The 20818-nt window shown below is 37.2% G+C and overlaps 1 protein-coding gene across 1 annotated transcript; it reads right to left on the bottom strand.

Moving 5' to 3' along the window:
• Positions 1–334: 334 nt before the first annotated feature.
• Positions 335–5220, bottom strand: LOC309474053 (GTPase IMAP family member 7-like; the record flags this gene model as incomplete). Its single annotated transcript, XM_082136319.1, has 2 exons — positions 335–4204; positions 5196–5220. The coding sequence occupies 2 exons, from the start codon at positions 5218–5220 to the stop codon at positions 3414–3416; spliced, it is 816 nt and encodes a 271-aa protein (XP_081992445.1). The 3' UTR covers positions 335–3413.
• Positions 5221–20818: the final 15598 nt, after the last annotated feature.

The following is a 20818-nucleotide window of genomic DNA, read 5'->3' as shown; positions in this document are numbered from 1 at the left end:
GACAAAAGTGCAGTCATTACAATGCATTTTCTTTTCCCCACAGTAAATGAGTGTAAAAGGAGGTGGAAGGTGCTAAGGGATGCCTTTGCACGAAACAGGAAGCAAAAAAAATTCCTAGTGGCTCTGCTGGTGGAATCCGCAGAGAATGGAAATATGACCAAGTGATGTCCTTTCTGCTTCCCCATATGCAGTCCAGAAGGTTAATGGGATATATCAAATAATCAAAATGAAAAAGGCATTGTTAAACTAAATTTTACAAAGTGTTGTATATATTCTTTCAAAGTGTTTCTAAACAATGTAAATAAATGTTTGTATTATTATTTGTTGTAGCTCCAGACACACTCTGCAGTTGGAAGATGGACCTGTGGACATGACTGTCGCAGAACATGATGTGGAGCCAGATTTAACAGAACTCAAGGCCAAGTTCTCCAGTGCCATCTCAACGGAGATCTTCAACCCCAACACTTTCTACTATTTCACAATCGGACATCTCCACACCACCATTGGCCAGTCAAAGGTTAAATACCCCAACACCCCATTCCAGAGTGCAAGCTGTAATTAGTGAGGCTCAGCCAACAAGACAGAAGAGGAGGAGGTCAAATGATCCAACTGCAACAGAGCAACAGCTATTGGACATTTTAACACAACCAACCACAACACCGTCACCATATATTCCCAAACCTGGAGATGAAATGTACTACTTTGCTCTTAGTTTAGTACCTAGACTTTCAAGACTACTTCCCCGGAACCAGACAAAAGCACAGATTAATATACTGACTTACCTCTCAGATCTAGAAGCAGAAGAACAAACCATGCAACAAAGCCACACTTCAACCCAACCATTCACAAGCAGTCAGCAACCAAACAGTTCAGGATTTCGTCAATACCAGCCAACCCCCACTTACCATCAAAGCCACACTCAGCAAATCCCGAGTTCCGCGACAAGATTGTGAAAAGCACCAAACAGTCTTCTGCGCAGGTTGATCGGATGAACCCACATTCTTCGACGCAACTTTCTGAACAAAAGGTAAAGTGCGATCACTCTCCTTCTGTCTACAACACGTTCTAAAAGGAATTAAAACAAAATGTTTAAATACGTACGGCGGTAAAGTAGACTATGAACAACGATTTTAGATAAAACAAACTCTTCCAGGTATTACAAATATTCTGCAAGTTATAATGTATAAAAACAAAAATGTTGAAAGAACTTACCCATTGTTTGAAATGGTTATATTGTCTGCCGAACACGTTTTGCTGCCGCTGCTGTGACACTTCCAGTGTGAATACTCGCGAGAGTCTGCTGCTGCAGTGACGATGTAGTTGCGTGGACGCGCCGCTCACGCTTGCGGTGTGAAAGAGGGGTTAGGATATTAAGTAAAGATCATGTTCCATGAAGATATTTAGTAAATTTCCTACCACAAATATATAAAACATTTTATTTTTGTACGTGAATGCAGCACAATTGCGAACATAAATGGACAAGTTTAAAAGGCGATTTTCTCAATGTTTCTCAATTCCAGATTTTCAACTAGTTGTATCTCGGCCAAATATTGTCCTATCCTAACAAACCATACATCAATGGAGAGCGTATTTGTTCAGCTTTCAGTATGTGACTGGTTTTGTGGTGCAGGGTCACAAAACCAGTCATGAAGAGACTCACCAGGTTGTCTGGAAGATCTGATCAAGGCAGACAACTTCATACGATTTCTATATAACTTTTACAGTCCTCGTTTCTGTAAGTGTGTATGTGTATTATGTGAAAAATTGTGTCCCAATTACAGTAATAATAACCCACAAACTGGTTGGACGTGATATGTAGGCAGTTGTATGAAATGTAGGCCTATGCCATATTATATAACAGTGCAGTGCGATCTGCCAAAAGACTGCAAAGCATCAAAAACACATACAAAATATATTTAATCAAATAGAAATTCTTTAATACATACTATAATGCATTACAATAAGGTATATAGAGCATATACTGTAGAGAACAGAGAGTTAAAATACCCAGAGCAGACACAGTCTCCTAACGATGTATAGATCGGATGACGAAGAAACACTGGGAGGAATGAAGATTCAGCAGCGGGACCTCAACTTTAGAAAACATAATCATAATACTTTTACACATGCCAATTATAGAACAAACTCATGTGCCTGTCATTGTTGACCTTGGCAAATGTATTAGTCCTGAAATATCATACATGTTTTTGTTAGTTATGGTTGGGATAAGGAGATTTAATATTCTAATATTCTTCTTCTCATGTGTCACTCAATCACTAACCCACTGAGAGGAGACTGGCCACCACTGCATACTAAACTGGCACAACATCTGCTCTCTGTAAACCCCTCTGATCTGAGGAGATCCTGGGCTGGAGATTCACCACCTCTGTAGTAAATGTTGGTGAGATAAATCACTGGTCACGTCACTTGACTGGAATATTCATCTTTATCATTTAAAAAATAAACCTAGCATATTTCATTAAGCGTCATACAAAATGATTAGTCACTACAACTACTAAAAATAAATCAACACCTAAATTATGCTTAAATTCTCAAAAGATCAGATTTAAATATCTGTTATAGGCAGAATATTTCTTGCATAAGCATCAGTATTACTTTGTGATGATTACATTAGTATAATAATTCATAAAAAATGTGAAATCCAATAATTCATCTCATTTTGAAACAGAAATGAAAAAAAAATAACCATGTGCTGTGAGCACAACACAACAACAACACATAATATGTATATATCAGTATACTAGACACCAAAACAAGACAAAATAGACTGGGATTATGCAAATGAGCCCATTAAAAATAAGTAAGTCTTATGTAAAAGTAAGTCTTATAAGTGTTGACTTAAATTTTGACTTGTTACTCACCCCTTTTCTATTTAGAAAACAATTTCAATCTCTTATCAAGCAAAGCATCAACTTGTTAGGCATTGATTCATAATGTTTGAGTCTCATTTAAATCCAAGCATTTAAATGTATTAAATAATGACACAGTGCTTTCTTTTCCGTTTCTTCCTCTTTTTCAGCAGGTCCTTCTCACTTTTGTCCACTTGCAGGTATTCATACTGTTTTTCCTGTAATTCGTATAGATCTTCTTGCTCCTCCAGCTTATGCTTTAGATCCAAATTCCACTGATTTTCTCTGTCTCTGAAATCATTCATTTCTTCTGCTTTTTTTCTTGCTTCATCTTCAAATTTCATGTTAATCTTTCTCATTTCCTCTTCAGTTTTCTGTTTCAAATAAATTGTACTTTTCTCTCTTTGAAGCTCTTCTATCTCTCTTTTCTGTTGCTCTCTCTCTTTTCTGTCTTTTTCTATTTGATTCTTCATTTCCACTCTTTCCTTATCTGACCTTTGTTTTTCTTTCTCAAGTCTCTTCATTAGTCCCTGAATTTCCTTCTCATATTTGGCTTTTATTGCCTCTTGTTGACTCTGAATTTCTCTCTCTCTCTCTCTCTCTCTCTCTCTCTCTCTCTCTCTCTCTCTCTTTCAATATTTGCTCCATTCTCCTTTTAATGGACATCTCTGCCTCCTCAAACATGCTGTTAGTGAAGTGTCGTCCCTCATTAGTGTTTTTCACTTCTTCTATCATGTTCAACAGTTGAATCACTTGAGTTTTGTCTTGTTTTTCTCTGTTATTGAACACCAGGAATCTGTTTCCACAATCTCTGATCAGTTTCTTCAGTTCTGCAGAGTTACTTCTCTTCACATAATCTTGTATGGACTCATTCTTCAGATCGTCTCCTCTAGTGAACAGAACGATGCTGAACTGAGCAGCTTTATGACCAAAGATCTTCTTTATCAGATCTACAGTGTCTGCTTCCACTTGGATAAATCTTCCCAAACTCAACACAATGACAAACACATGAGGTCCAGGTGATGAAAGTGAAATGTATTTCATTATTTCTTCCACCACTTGATCATTTGTCAGCGTCGTGTCAAAGAGTCCTGGAGTATCAACAACAGCTACTGATCGACCATCAACTTCACCAACTCCCTTCTTACATGCAGTCGTCACTGAATCTGAGCTTAATTCACTCACAAAATCTTCTCTTCCCAGAATAGTGTTTCCTGTTGCACTCTTTCCATTTCCTGTCTTCCCGATCAGCACAATCCTCAAACACTCCAGATCATCTGATTGACCTTCAGCACCTGAAAATAAAGTTGATAGAAAATAAAAATACTTAAAAGCTTAGAAGTATAAAATGATTGGATGTTGAATGTTAGATGGCATAAGTAGATTGTTCAGATCCCATGTGATGTTGGATTATTAATGATTCTATGATCTGTATGGTCAGTTAAAATGAGTAGAACAGACAGGTGTTTGTGCATAACTTTCAATATTTATTGCACGTCGACAGACAGCAAGAGGTTTATCCTGCACTTCAAGCATTATCTTTGTAAGAAAAGTAAACAGTTACACCATATAAAGTGCATTTAACTCTAGCAAATTAAGTCAACCTCTCTCAACTTTTTATTAAAAGTTTTATTAATAAAGTAAAGGCATAGAACCAGTTTATTTGTAGTGCACTGACAATAATTTTATATAATTAGTTTATTAATTAAATTAATAAAAAGACAAAAAAGACCTTGAGATATGTTCGGTAATTGTACCTGAATGAATTGAAAATTAATTTGCTACATTTCAGATTAATATATTTGTTTTCCTTAATTTTAATTAGAGGTAACTTAAACACTGTGCAGTTTGAACGTCCTGTATAAACAAAATTACGGAGTATGTTTTTATGTTTCCACTGTTCGATCGCGTCCGCGCCTCACACACACACACACACACACACACAATGAATTTGAAGTAGTGCTTATATCTCCACCTTGAAAATGCCAACTTTTCATCGGATTCACTCGCCATCTCTGCTGCTTCATCGAATCTCTGTTGTGTGTGTGGCGCGTGTGCTGGCATGTGTGTAAAGACACTGGCTCTGATTGGCTACCATGAAACACATGACTCTGCCTTAGCCAATCATAATCACTTACCTCATTATTAACCCACCTCCTCACTAGCTGTACTTGTGCGAGCCAGTGGTGCGTTCGAATTACACAGTGTATTCAATAAATGCATAGTAACGCACCGCATTTAACATCCAGTAATGTTAACGGCGTTGTAACGACAGGAAAAGTAATCAGTTAGATTACCCCGTTACTGAAAAAATAACGTTGTTACCTAACGCCGTTCTTTTAAACACCATTATTCCAAACACTGTTGTGACCGGTCTAACATAGCAATAGTGGTCGATAGGGCGTCTATCTATATGATGTCTATGGTTTTAAATCACGACTTATGTGTCGGAAGTGGCGTACACCTCTTTCATGGCCTGTTTTGTGCGTACGCAACAGTTATAAATGAGGCCCCAGGTCTTTTGGCTGCTGCAGCAGAGAGAATTAGAGAGTTGTGACACTTACAGTACACCTGTTGTTCACTCAACTGCGCATAATAGCACAGAATTACCCGCGTTCTGTTTCTATCATGCGCCGTGCACGTTTGCGATGACGTATGCACGCAAACACAACAGGGTTCGATAGAATCAAGTTGAGTGTGAAACCAGACCAACGCTGCGGGCGGCGCCGGGAACAATCACGTTTGTGCTCGGACCGCAGCAAATGAGCCCAGTGTAAAAGCCCCCTAAAAGAGAGTTAGAGAACATTTAAACAATTATTCATTAACAGGTTCTTTGTAAGGCAGTGCACAGCAAAATCCCCAGTGTTAAATTAACACTGCTCAGTGTTTATATGAGTCCACACTCATAGAGTGTTAAATTAACACTGAAGCAATGAGATAATTAAATGATTCATTGAGTTATGATTAAGCATTATTGAAGACACCTGATATTAACAAGCAGAATCACAGAAGGAGAAAATTTATGTAAAATGGTCACCATTGTGGAGATCGGTGTTTAGTTTAGTTGGGCTTGACCCTTACTTTTTTAACTTTAGATTTTGTTTGGCTGCTGTAATTCAGTTATAACAGCCAGATGGACAAAGAGAAAAGGTGATCTGATGGTGTTGGTTGTGTTTTAACAATCAATAGTTGACCTGAAGCACTGAACTCATTAGCCCCGTTTACATGTAGCATTGTATTCCAATTATAACCAGTTAAAAATCCAATCAGAATGAAAATGCTCCATGTCAACACCTCAATCGGAATAAAGATGCTCAAACCGATTAAAATTTCAGTCAGATTGAAGGGGGTGCAATAAACCTTTTCATGAACCGATCAAACAAAAAATTACACTATGTAAACGAGCTGATCCGATTACTTTGAGTGGACGTCTTTCTGCGCATGCCTGGTTTTGCACCGGATAATTCTGTCAGCTTACATCAGCATTAAAGACTTTTAAAATAATTTACCTCAAAACTCACTTTCATGTTTGAATGCCTTAATTCTGTTTGTGATCCGATGTGGATTCTGATCAACGTAGCTATAAGGTCGAAATATTTATACCCGATGTAAAAGACTGCACACCATAGTAAACATGGTAAATAACGCTTGAAGAAATCAGACAAACCATAAAGCTATCATAATCCTGTTTTTATTTTATCTGTCAGTGGCCTACGTCTTGTCTCTTTATAAGCATCAGGAAATAAGTTGTACTTTGAAGTACTTAGTTCTTCATGTTTTGAGACTTAAAGTGTATATTTCTAACCATCTTTTCAGAATCAGTGCTGTGGGTTTACATGTACTTGGAATTTGTCTTGGTGTACTACTTTTTTTTGTACATTCAGCTCCTTGGTTTACACCTGGACTGCGTGAACTTAAAACTAAAGGCCATAGGTTAGAGCGGTTGTACTGGCCTTACTGTTCATAAAGAAATGTATGCTGAACATATTCAAAATTATAAGAATGCACTGTCCAAGGCTAAATCTGATTACTACTCCAACATAATTGGAGTTAGCAATGGGAATTCCAGGTCCCTTTTCTTGGTGGTAAAAAATATTCTGCAACCACCTGATTCTTTGCCATCTGATATGTATTCCACTGACTTATGTGATCGCTTTTTGACTTTTTTTGCTTCTAAGGTTGAAAATGTACATCAGCAATTATGTACTGGTACTCTTCACAATGACTCCTGTCAGTCTATCACTCACACACCTCCCCACTCTGTTTTCTCTAACTTTACACTACCAACTACTTCAGAGATAGTGGGTCTGATAGGTAAATCTAAATCTTCGACTTGTCAGTTAGACCCTCTACCAACTCCTTTAGTGAAAGCTTGTTTACCAGCCCTGTCGCCATTGATTACTAAAATTGTTCATGCTTCACTTGTTTCTGGTTCTGTACCTCCATATCTCAAATCTGCTATTATTACTCCCATACTTAAGAAACCAGGGGGTGATCCATCTAATTTTGATAATTTCCGTCCAATTTCAAATTTACCATTTATCTCTAAGGTAGTGGAAAAGTGTATAGCAATTCAAATTTATGAACATCTTTCCAATAATAACTTGTATGAACAATTTCAATCTGGCTTTCGTCCCCACCATAGCACTGAGACTGCTCTTGTCAGAATAACCAATGATCTACTGTTAGCAGCTGACTCTGGGCTTTTAACCATACTTGTCCTTCTAGACTTGAGCGCTGCCTTTGATACTGTCTCACATAAGATACTTCTTGATAGGTTACCTTCTATTGGTATTACTGGCACTGCTCTGTCTTGGTTTAGGACATATCTATCTGGACGCAGTCAGCGTATTCAATTAAAGGGTTTTCGATCAAGAACATCTACAGTCACCACTGGTGTTCCCCAGGGTTCTGTCTTGGGCCCGCTTCTTTTCATTATTTATATGCTCCCTCTTGGTTGTATTTTGAGGAAATATGGTGTTAATTTCCACTGTTATGCAGATGACACCCAACTTTACCTGTCTGCCAAACCCACTGGTTCTTTTCCACCACCATCTTTGTCCAGCTGTTTAGCTGAAATTAAAGATTGGCTTTCAGCTAACTTCTTGAAGGTAAATGGCAACAAAACTGAGGCTTTGCTTGTTGGCACTAGATCTGTTTTGTCTAAATCTAATAGTCTTTCCTTGTACATTGACAATACTGCAATCTGTCCTTCTTCACAGGTTAAAAGTTTGGGTGTCATCATGGATAGCACACTATCCTTTGAAGCTCAAATTAATAATATCACACGGATTGCATACTTCCACTTGCGTAATATTAACCGCCTCCGTCCCTTTCTTTCAAATAATAATACTGCCGTTCTCATTCACGCACTAGTCACTTCACGTATAGACTACTGTAATGCTCTTCTCACAGGTGTTCCCTCCAAATTGCTACATAAGCTTCAATTGGTTCAGAATTCTGCAGCTCGTATTCTATCTAGAACACCTTCTACTGAGCACATTTCTCCAGTTCTTCAGCAATTGCACTGGCTTCCAGTAAAGTATAGAGTTGAATTCAAGATCTTGCTACTCACTTATAAGGCACTTCATAATCTTGCACCCCAATACCTTACACAACTTCTCCATGTTTACACTCCTTCACGTACTCTCAGATCTTCATCTTCAAATTCTCTTGTGGTACCTCGGATTCGACTAACTACCATGGGTGCCAGATCTTTCAGTTATGCTGCCGCCCACCTATGGAACTCTCTTCCCCTTGATGTTCGTAATAGCGATTGCTTGTTGACTTTTAAAATGCATCTTAAGACATATCTTTTTATACAAGCTTTTTTATAACATGTTGTATTGAGTCTTTTTAATGCACTTTATCTGTATATGCGGCTTGTTTGTTGTGTGTATTGTCTTATGCAGTGACCTGTATATTGCTTGTGAGGTGACCTTGGGTGTTATGATAAGGCGCCATTAAATAAAATGCATTATTATTATATTATTATTATTATTATTAGTGCTTAGAAATAGTTTAAATAAATAAATAAATGACTTCTGTAAGGTAGGATAGTAAAGTGAAAAGAAGCACATAATAAAATTAAAGAAGAGAGAAAAATGTGAGTATAATATAAACAAACAATTTAGAAAGAATAAAAAAGACACATTTAACTGTACATTAGTGCATGATGTACAAAAGTAGGCCAGTGCAGATAAAGGTGCAGTATAGTTTCATAAATAATGTCCTCTCTGGAGTCTGATTCACTTATAAGTAAGACCTTGCTGTGTTTATTCAACATCATTGTAGTTTATTTTATTTTATTTTTCATACAATCTTAAAGTTAAAGTGAAATGAGATCAGGTGATGATGGTTTTATAATCATCATGAAATAGACTGAATCACTGATGTCTTTTGAATCAATTGGGTTTTTCCATTAATAAATTCACATTACAAACCCTGCGTTTCTGCAGCATGAGATCCAGCAATATTATATCAATCAGTTTTAACAAACATGAGCACAAAAAGTTAATCCAACTGCGGAACAGCTGTCGTCTCCTCCATCCTCCAAAACCATCATCAGGGCTCTCAAGTTTTGAAGACAGGCAAGAGTGACCCCCCTTGAGAGAGAGTGAGAGAGAGAGAGAGAGAGAGAGAGAGAGAGAGAGAGAGAGAGAGAGAGAGAGAGAGAGAGAGAGAGAGAGATTATGACTGGTGTAGTTTATTTTAAGTGTTTGTTGCCTTTTTGGACTTGTTGCCTTTCACCTGCACGTCTCTTCCTCTGTCTCCTCCTCTAATGGGCTATACCCTTTTCGCTACCTTCTCTGGGCCAGCATCCTCTAACCTGGCCTTTTTAGGGGACTTTCCTCTCAGGGCGAATGAGAGGATGCTTAATTGCTTTTTACCTGACATCTTTCCATGGCCAGGATATAATTATAAAAAATAAAGTTACCTACACTACTGGCCAAAAGTTTGGACACATTACTATTTTTAATGTTTTTGAAAGAAGTTTCTTCTGCTCATCAAGCCTGCATTTATTTGATCAAAAATACAGAAAAAAATGAAATATTGTGATATATTATTACAATTTAAAATAATTGTAATATAATTTATTTCTGTGATGCAAAGCTGAATTTTCAGGATCATTACTCCAGTCTTCAGTGGCACATGTGACATCCAGTGATCCTTTATAAATCATTCTAATATGATGATTCATTATCAAAGTTGGAAACAGTTCTGCTGCTTAATATTTTTTCATAACCTGTGATACTTTTTTAGGATACTTTGATAAACAAAAAGAAAAAAAAAAAGAAGCAAATGTTTTAAAAATAGAAATCTTTTGTAACAACAATATACATAACTGGTCAGTAATTTGGGGTCAGTAATTTTTTTCATTCTTTTTTTGAAATAAATCAATACTTTTATTCAGCAAGGATGTGTTACATTGATGAAAAGTGATAGTAAAGAAGATTTATATTATTAGAAAATATTGTTTTATTATGAATAAATGCAGTTCTTTTTAACCTTTTATTCATCAAATATATTAGGCAGCAGTCTGTGCAACACTCATAGTAAATCAGAATATTAGAATGATTTCTAAAGGATCATGTGATAGACTGGATGTCACATGTGACACTGAAGACTGGAGTAATGATCCTGAAAATATATAAATAAAATAAATGATCATTTAAAGTATAATAAATTGAAAACCAATTATTTTAAATTGTAATAATATATCACAATATTAAAAAAGAATCTGTATTTTTGATCAAATAAATGCAGGCTTGATGAGCAGAAGAAACTTCTTTCAAAAACATTAAAAATAGTAATGTGTCCAAACTTTTGGCCTGTAGTGTATAACATCGACTATGCAATACACTTTCATTTATTTAGTGCTAATAAAATTAAGCCTATTTGGAGAGAGAGATGTTTATAATGTGACTATGTCAGTCATCATGTGATAACGAAAATATGACTAGGCCTAGACTACTTGTTCTGAGCAGGTGTTGTCAGTGAACAGGCTGTAAAACTGTTGGCTAAGTTACAGACACTCATGAAAAAATGATGCTAATTATCTGGGAAACATTCACTAACAGCAGTCAAGTTGTCACTGTTGTTTGTTGTAACATTAAAACAGGAGATCATGACTTACTCTGTGCTCAAAGTGATGCTCGGAGCTCGGGGTGGTTTCCTCTGTGAACGAAACTTCGGAAGACGATGCTGTAGCAGAATCAAGTGAACAATTCCTGGATATGCTCTTTTTTCATTGGTTGTTGCGTTAAATCTTACCCAGATACAATAGTGCTATTTTCTGATTGGCTATTGTGTAGCCCCTTTCTTTTTTTGATTGGCTGATAAGTGGCAGGCTCGACTAAGAATTCCAGGGGGAGACGCGCTTGAATCCTGCCGGTTCCATAGCGTGAGCGGCGCGGCCAGAGAAATGTTGGCCGCTGCGGCATATTAAATATATATGAGGACGGACAGGATGTTCAGGGAGTGCAGTTTACTTTGCCTGTTTACAGTTTACTAGAACTGTACGCTACTTCTCCAATAACAAGCCGTGGATCACCAGTAATGTCAAGGACATCCTGAATAGGAAGAAGAAAGCATTCAAGGATGGTGACAGAAATGAGCTTAACCCTCTGGGGTCTAAGGTGTTTTTGGGGCCCTTGGGATGTTTTGACATGCCCTGACATTTGTGCTTTTTTCAGTTATTTATAAACATGTTAATGACAAAGGTGTAAATTCACTCTATATAGCACAAACAGGGCTACCATAATATGTGTGCATCATGTATGTAGATGTTTGAATTTTTAAGAGAATAATGTTTATGCGTGGTTATTGGAAAAAATTTAAATGAAAGTTGCTGAAATAAGACCACAAAACTCATACTAAATATTTGTCCACAAGACTTTTGACTAATGATGTTGTCGCTTCGAGTTCTGGCTTCAAAATTATGTGAAAATAGTCTTGCTTTATCGTTCACATAAAACAATACATTGATTTAAATTGTGTAAAACAGGTTTTGCTTGGAAAGCCAATATGCGAGGGGGGCGTGAACAAGGAGTGGTTTACACCTGAGAATACAATGTCCCACCCACTCTGCATAATGAGCCATTCATTCAGGTGTGACACTGAATGAGCCACAATGCAAGGACAAAAGATATATTTAGAAAAATACTTATATTGACCATTTAAGATTTTGCTTACATCTATCTTGTAAATGTTTAGCTATTATATTAAAAAGGTTACAATTACAACAATAATTACAATTTCAACAGTATTTCAAGTGTACTCTTTCTTTGTAAAAAAAAAAAGATTATAGGCCTACATTTTATCATAATATGTATTCATTAGTTTGAATATAGCCAACATTGGAACAGCTAACATCTTAGTTGATGACTTTATTTTTGACAAAAATAGTATTTTATATATATATATATATATATATATATATATATATATATATATATATATATATATATATATATATATATATATATATATATATATATATATATATAACATATGAGCAGAAATTGCTAAACAAAAGCTTATTTGATGTGGCAGTATATTCTGCAGTAAAAACTGTAACCAAATCTAGTCAACAAAATGTTGTCTTTCATATTTGGCCTGACTGTAACGTTGTTTTTATGAAATATTAGGGCATATAAATGTTAATTTGCAGATTAATATATATATATATATATATATATATATATATATATATATATATATATTATTTATATATTTCAACATATTTCAGTCGATTTTTACTCATCTCAGTATAGCAATACAGTATGCTATAACATCATCATTCATTCACACACAGAAACGCGATTTAAATTTAAACTGTCTTTTTGCCAGCTGTGGTAAACAGCGCGCATCTCTGCCGTTCATTCATTCACAAACAGAAACGCGATTCACTTGAAAAACTTACTAGAGTATTCCTCAGCTCAGTCGGATCCTTGCTCCTCGAAATACCCGCACTTCTGAGGTACATTTTCCATTATTATTATTCCTCACAGCGCTGCGAGATGGTGTAAACAAGTAATGATCTGAGTAAACTTGTGTTTTCTCGAGCTGATATGGGGGCGTTCACAGGTTTGATTGGATTACCTCTGTCATTTGCGTTTGAATAGCGCACGCTCTCCGTGGGCGGGGTCACATTAAAAATAATTAGATGAGATGAGAACGACTGACATCTCGCTCTTTTCTTACAGATTACATAAACTGAGAATATTTGTTTTTTTATAAAAAATACTTCATTTAAAAGAAGAGAATTCAAGCTTCATGCCTGTGTGTCTGTATGCCTGTTTGACTGAGTATTCGCTGAGTTATGGTTAATTTTCGGACGCGTTTCAGAATTGACTTCACTGACAGAGAGAAAGCAGAACTCGCATCATGTTTATTTTTCTTTATTTGGCAAAAAGCACAACACTTTGTTTTTATTGTGAGTATATACAAAAATAATACACACTTAACCCTCTGAGGTCGGAAAACGCGCCCCCGCGTTTTGCTGGATTTTCTTCACATTGTAGTACAATAAACTTAAATTACTCCGTCATTTATGGTTATACAGAAAAAAGAAATATAAAAAAAGAATCTGTGATATTTCTACTTTTGTATGTGTCCACTTACAATCAAATCAAAACATTGTGCTTTTGTAAAATAAAGAAAATAAACAGGGTGTGCGTTCTGCCTCTCCGTCGCGGTGAATTTTTTTTTCTTGAGCACGTCTATGAACTGAAACAAAACTCAGCGAATACTTCTCACACATTTATGAGCCATATACCTTTATACACATTTAAGTGTGTACTTTTAAATAATCGGATTCAAACTGAAAACAAATATTCTCTGTTTAAGTAATTTGTATAAAACCAACAGGATGTCCAGTATCTCAAACGCTTGCTAATTACTTTTAATTCGGCCACGCCCACTCGCGCAAAAGTGATTCACATGCAAATCTCCACATGCAACGCGAACGCCCTCGTTACCTCAAACACAAAACACCAAAACACTTCACAAGTCTCTGCTTTTCGTCGAGTTTGGAAGACGCGCTGTGAGCTTACATTGGATTTACATCAGAAGAAGAAGAACGCCATTTGAAGACAAGAAAGATGTAAGGTAAGAAATTCTTACTTATTAGTTTATGGTATTGTTGCATAAACTTCACATTGCAGTTGAACTGTTGCTAGATATATGGTGAATATTATACTATTTAGACCCGTGTTTACTGTTAAATACTGTTTGTGGATATCTGCTCAAACATAGATATGTATAACCATAATGTTTAATATTTTGGAGCGCGATGGCGTTTGAATGTATCATATTTTGGAGCGCGATTGCGTTTGAAAGGAAAAATGCACCAAACATTAGGCTTTATGTTTTTACTATTATCTCATTTCATATCATCATAACGAATGGAAACATTTGAAGTAACGTAAGATAATCAATATATTTTTCTCTAGCATTGTTACTGAAATCTTTTGGAAGATTTATAGGCTGCTTTGTAAAATAAAATTATTTTATGCAGTACTGCACATAGCTTATGCCTACAAGGCACAACAAATATGGTGTTCTTTATATTATATATTGTTGGAAACATTTGTGTGTGTGTGTGTGTGTGTGTGTGTGTGTGTGTGTGTGTGTGTGTGTGTGTGTGTGTGTGTGTATTCTGTGAATTTTAAAAAGCGATTCTAAAATGTATTCCCAAAATCGTGCAGGCCTAGTTTCTCTTGATACCAGTATGTTCACTTTTTTCTTTCCTTCAGGGACCAGATGCAACTGAGTCCTGCTGACTTCAACATTCACATGAGTCTCTGTACATGAACATGGTAAAGTGAAAATCAAACACCTTGGAAATGGTATGTACAATGTTTTTAGGAATGGCACAAAGGTCTCTGTCTTTGGATCATTGTTTTCAATGTGCTCTTTTGTCATTTGTTGTGTATTTTTGGATTATGTTGTGTTGTAAATAAATCCAAACAATCTAAAAGCCATTCTTTTTTAAATCTCCTCATTCTTTGTGCAAGGTTGCTCTGAATGACAGGGCCTGATCGCTCCTAATAGGGCCGTTAGGGGAGTGTCTTTGTCTTTCTCAGGTGTTGAAGGCTTACATATTCATGAGATGATCACGCCTCTTCGAATATGGCTTTGTCACACAAAACACGTCTTAGAAATTTTAAATCAATATATTGTCTTATCTGAATGAGCAGTCAGGGTGATTTTCACATAGTTTTGGAGCAAATATTCTAGGCTACGTCATACAATTTTCAAAAGTCTTGTGAAGAAATAATCAGTATGGGTTTCATGGCCTTATTTCAGTGACAATTTTTTTTTGTATTTTCACAAACCACGCATAAATGTCATTATCTCAAAACTACAAACTTTTACATACATGCTGCTGATATATTATTGTAGCAGAGTTTGTGCTGAATACAGTGTAATTAGACTTTAGCCATGAAAATGTCACTAGTAACAGAAAAAAACACAAATGTCAGAGCATGTCAGACCACCTCCAGGCCCAGAAAACAGCTCAGACCTCAGAGGGTTAACAGGAGAGATTGATGTATGAAACTGGTTTGTAAGATCAAAGTCAACAGAGTATTTGGACTCTCGTTTGAACTGATAAAAAAAAAAACAAGCAAATCACGCCAGCGTGATTGCCGACCTCAGAGGGTTAAGCAGGGGGAACTCAAGGTCCACCTGAGAGAGGCGAAGGAAGACTACAGAAGTAAGGTAGAACAGAAGCTGCAGCGTAATAACATGAGGGAGGTCTGGGATGGCATGGAAACCATCACAGACTGTAAGAAGAAGGGCAGTATCATAAGAGATGGGGATGCTGTGAGAGCAAATCAGCTTAACCAGTTTTTTAACATATTTGATACACCAGCTACCGCCACTAGCGACAGCACCCTTCATATCCCCATGTCCATCACCTCCCCCAATGTCACCACCATGTCCATTACCATCTCAGGTTGTGGACCACACACACACGCTCCACACATATGGACAGTTCAACACCCCTATCCATCACCATTACCAAGGATCAGGTGAGCAGAGAGCTGAGGAGGCTCCGACCAAGGAAAGCAGTGGGCCCGGACTGAGTGTGTCCAAGGATGCTTAAAGCATGTTCGGCTGAACTGGGGGAGCCACTCCAGCATGTCTTTAACCTGAGTCTGCAAGACCTCGTGTTTAATCCCGGTTCCCAAGAAAAAACACCCCAGGGAGCCGGGTGACTTTAGACCAGTAGCACTGACATCACACATTATGAAGACCTTCGAAAGGTTGCTGCTCCATGTCCTCAGACCTCAGGTTCACCATGCACAAGATCCACTGCAGTTTGGATACCAGGAGAAGATGGGCATGGAGGATGCTATCCTCTATCTGCTCCACAGGGCCTACTCACATCTGGACAAGGAGAGGGGCGCTGTGAGAATATCTTTTTTTAATTTCTCCAGCGCCTTCGACACCATCCGGCCACTCCTGTTGAGAGACAAGCTGACAGAGATGAGGGTGGACCCACTCCTGGTGACATGGATTACGGACTACCTCTAGAGAGACCACAGTATGTCAGACTGAATGGCTGCATGTCAGACACTGTGGTCAGCAGCAACCCAGCTAGCAGGGAACGTTCTCAGAATGTTGGCTAACATTCCCTACAAGTTAGGTTAATGTTTTAAAGAAAACATTTGAATTTAATGTTCAAAGAATGTTTTGAGGATGTTTTCTCATTCCAAATAATGTTTCTATAAGGTTAAATGTAAACTAAGATATAACTTTTAACTGTAACATTTTGAGGATGTTTTTAGAGAATGTTATCCTACACAGCAAAAACTTAAATTAACTCTCCTGGGAATTTATTTGACTCCACACTCAAAGGGTTAAAGTGTTAAAATATGAGTGTTAAAGGAACACTGAAGAGTGTTAAAATGAATGAGATAATTAAGTGATTAATTGTGTGATGATTGACCATTATTGAAGACACCTGATGTTAACAAGCAGAATCACCAAAGGAGAAAATCTATTTTTAAGTTACCATTATGGTGATTAGTGCTTGCTTTAGTTGGGCTCTTGACCCTTAATCTACTAACTTTAGATTTTGTCTGGCTGTTGTATCTGAGTTATAACTCTCAGATGAACAAAGATAAAAGGTGATTAGGTGGTGTTGGTTATGTTTTGACGTAATCATCATTTGACCTGAAACACCAAACTCATTCACACTCAGTCATTTAGCAGATGCTTTTATCCAAAGCGACTTACAACAGGGGACTAATGTTTAGAGAGTTAGGTTTTCCTTGTTAATTGCAGCAGCCTGGTGACTTAAAAGCATACGATTTGTAGCATTTTCTATAGAATCCAAAATATTTCTTAAAAGTTCTGTTCAAAAGATTTTATTTAGACACACAGACATCAAGATTCAGCCTGTGAATCTCAACAATGGTGACAATAATAAAGCATGTTGCAGTGCATTCTGGGTGCCACCAATCAAAACTCATTCATGGCTCCCATCATGCATTGCGTTATGAATAAATTATTATCTGAATTGTCTTAGTAATTTCCTTTTCCTAATTAAATATTTCGTTTGTCACCATTGTTGAGATTCATACACTCAATCTTGATGTCTGTTTGTGCCTAAACACATTTTTTTTTTTTTTTTTTATCAAAACAACTTTTAAGGAATTCTTTGGAATAAATAGAAAATTCTGGATCTTATGTTGTAGAATCACTTCATGATGTAATCAACAATATAAATTTAAGTCAGAGATTAGGCTCTAAATGAGTTTTGTGATTCAGGTAAAATGATGATTATGTCAAAACATAACCAACAACATCTGATCACCTTTTCTCTTTGTTTATCTGGGAGTTATAACTCAGTTACAACAGCCAAACAAAATCTAAAGTTAAAATTGTAAGGGTCAAGAGCCCAACTAAAACAAACACGGATCACAATAATGGTGACTTAAAATTTTGATTTTCTCCTTCAGTGATTCTGCTTGTTAACATCAGGTGTCTTCAATAATGCTCACTCATCACTCAATTATTCACTTAATTATCTCATTAACTTTTATCACTGGAGTTTTTTTTTTTTGCTGTGTATGTTTGAGGAGAACATTCTGGGAACCAAAATAAAACTACCCGCTGAAAACATTATTAGAACTTCATGGTAATGTTCTCAGAACGTTTTTAGAACAAAACATTTCTAGCTGGGAACGGAGCACCACAGGGGACTGTGCTCTCTCCTGTCCTCTTCACCTTGTATACATCTGACTTCCAGTATAACTCTGGGCTCTTCCTTATGCATAAATACTCAGATGATACTGTGATAGTTGGCTGTATCAAGGATGAACAGGAGGGGGAGTATAGGAGCCTAGTTTAGGAGTTTGTGAGGTGGTGCAGGACCAATCATCTGCAGCTGAACTCGTCCAAGACCAAGGAAATAGTGGTGGACTTCAGAAGGAAGAAACCACATTTCCAGCCTGTGTCCATCGAGGGGGTTGATGTGGAGGTGGTCAGGACCTATAAATATCTGGGGCTTCAACTAGATGACAAGCTGGATTGGACAGCAAATATGGACTCTCTCTGCAGGAAAGGGCAGAGACGTCTGTATTTCCTGAGAAGGCTGGGGTCCTTCAACATCTGCAAAAAACTACTGCAGATGTTTTACCAGTCTGTGATGGCCAGTGTCCTCTTTTATGCTGTAGTTTGTTGGGGAGGAAGCAGCAAGAAGAGAGACGCTGGTCGACTGGACAGACTGGTAAGGAGAGTTGGCTCAGTAGTGGGTTCAGAACTGGACTCTCTGGTGACAGTGGTAGAAAGAAGGACCCTGGACAAACTGCTGTCCATTCTGGACAACGCCCACCACCCTCTGCATAACACCTTCATCGGGCAGAGGAGTGTGTTCAGTGGCAGATTGCTGTCCCAGCCCAGCTCCACTAACAGACTTAAAAACTCTTTCGTCCCACTGGCCATCAGACTGTACAACCGCTCTAAGTCAGGGCAATGTGGACAATAGACAAATTGATTTGATCATTTTTACCTCCCTCTGCACTCTCTATCTTAACTTGTACTGTTGACAGTTTTTGTTTATTGTGGTTACCATGTTATAAGTTAAGTTCATTTTATTTTTATTTTATGGCTACTGTGTTATACGTTAAGTTAATTTATTAAAATTTTATTTTTATAGGTTAAAAGCATGCATGTATGTTTTTCGTATGTTCTTTCGGATGCTACTGGGATATTTGAATTTCCCTTGGGATAAATAAAGTATATATCTAATCTAATCTGAAGTCAGTTGTAGTTCTTGTGTTTCTGCTCGTCTCTTTTTCTGTTCTCTTCAGAGGTGTAAAGTCCAGGTTCAGAAAGTAAAAGTCCTCCTCAGAATTTTGTTCCAATCACCTGGATTTGCTAATTATCAGTTTTTCAGCAGGAGATAGAAATCATCTGACTGAGTTCATGGGTGGAATAAACATATGGAAGGACTTCTACTTTCTGACCCCTGGACTACCCACCTCTGCACGTCAGGGTACGCCGAATGGTACGCGTGCTACACACAGCCTATGATGTAGCTATGACGTTAGTTCAACGCAGAAGTATAAATTGGGCTTTACGCCAAAAGAGCATCACTTGATGATGTATGACGTATGAATGAGTTGCAGAAGCTTTGACGCCTCTTGCGGTTCAAACAAACAGGACTGGGCAACCATGTTTGTCATTATTTGAGCTTCATGGTCAAGAGTTTTTTGCTCTAAAATCGATGCGAATGGCCGTCTAGTTATTTTAGTCTATAACATTATAAATATGGATATTTTTCTTACACAAACGCATCGCTTCAGAAGACCTTTAATAAGCCCCCGGAGCCATTTGGGACACTTTTATGATGGATAGATGCACTTTGATGGACTTTGTGCCCATGCACTCCCATTATAAAGCTTGGAAGAGCCAGGACATTTTTTTTTTATATAACTTCGATTGTATTCGTCTGAAAGAAGAAAAGTGTAGATTTATCCACTTCAATACAACTTGCCAAGTCAGTGAAAGACAGAAATCAAAAGGTCTTCAGATAACTTGCTTATACTACTCCGTTATACATGAGTGTCCTGCCACTTTCCCTTAAATACCAAGACCATGAACAAATAAATCTTCAACTCTAAGTTTTAAACATTAGCTGGAATTTAAGTTGGACAGGATCCCATGACTCAAGGGGCACCTGACCAGAGATAGTGATGTGACATTTGAACCGAGGCGTCGGAGCTTGTCTCGAGCATAAAAGCCACATTTCGAGGCTTGTTTTGTTCACGTAGAAATCACGTGACCAATGACAAACGAAGCCTCGCTTTCTGTCCAATCACGTGCGCAAATCATTTTGCGTGTCGGAATGTTTGAACCCCCAGATCTTACTTTAAGATTAAGTTTTCATCATTCAGACTAATTCAATTAAATTTTTAAATGCCCATCCCTAACCAGAGATAAGAAAGTATTCTCACCGCAGGGACTGGCACAACCTTTAAACAGCAGAACAGAATTATTTAAATTTTTCAGTCTTTCATATAATAAAAGTGAACGTTAAGATCATTTTACTAATCGACATTTTATGAAAATTTTACGAGACATTTAAAATTACAGTAAATTCCTGGTTAATAATTGCATGACTTTCTCAGTAATTCCACAGGACTTCTCTTGTACCTAACTGCACTCTTGGAAAATCATACTGTATTTCTACAGTGCATTTGGTAAAGTTACCCAGCATGCAGTGTGGCATGAATAGATTAGGCTGTGGTGTTTCTTGATTCAAGTTTTGGTTTTATCTGTGCTGCTGAACTTATTTTTCTTTGCTTTTAGCACTTTGTGTTTTTTTATTCTTTGTGTTCTGTTATTATTATTTATTGAGTGTTTTGTATGTCGAGTATTGATGATGTCTGTGTATCATAAGAAGTGAGACAGATGTAGCTGCAGTTTGG

Source organism: Leuciscus leuciscus (genome assembly GCF_965113295.1).
Source record: "Leuciscus leuciscus genome assembly, chromosome: 1".
NCBI classification, from domain to species: Eukaryota; Metazoa; Chordata; class Actinopteri; order Cypriniformes; family Leuciscidae; genus Leuciscus; species Leuciscus leuciscus.
Note: the sequence above shows the minus strand (reverse complement) of the source record. Positions and strands in the feature narration are given on the sequence as shown.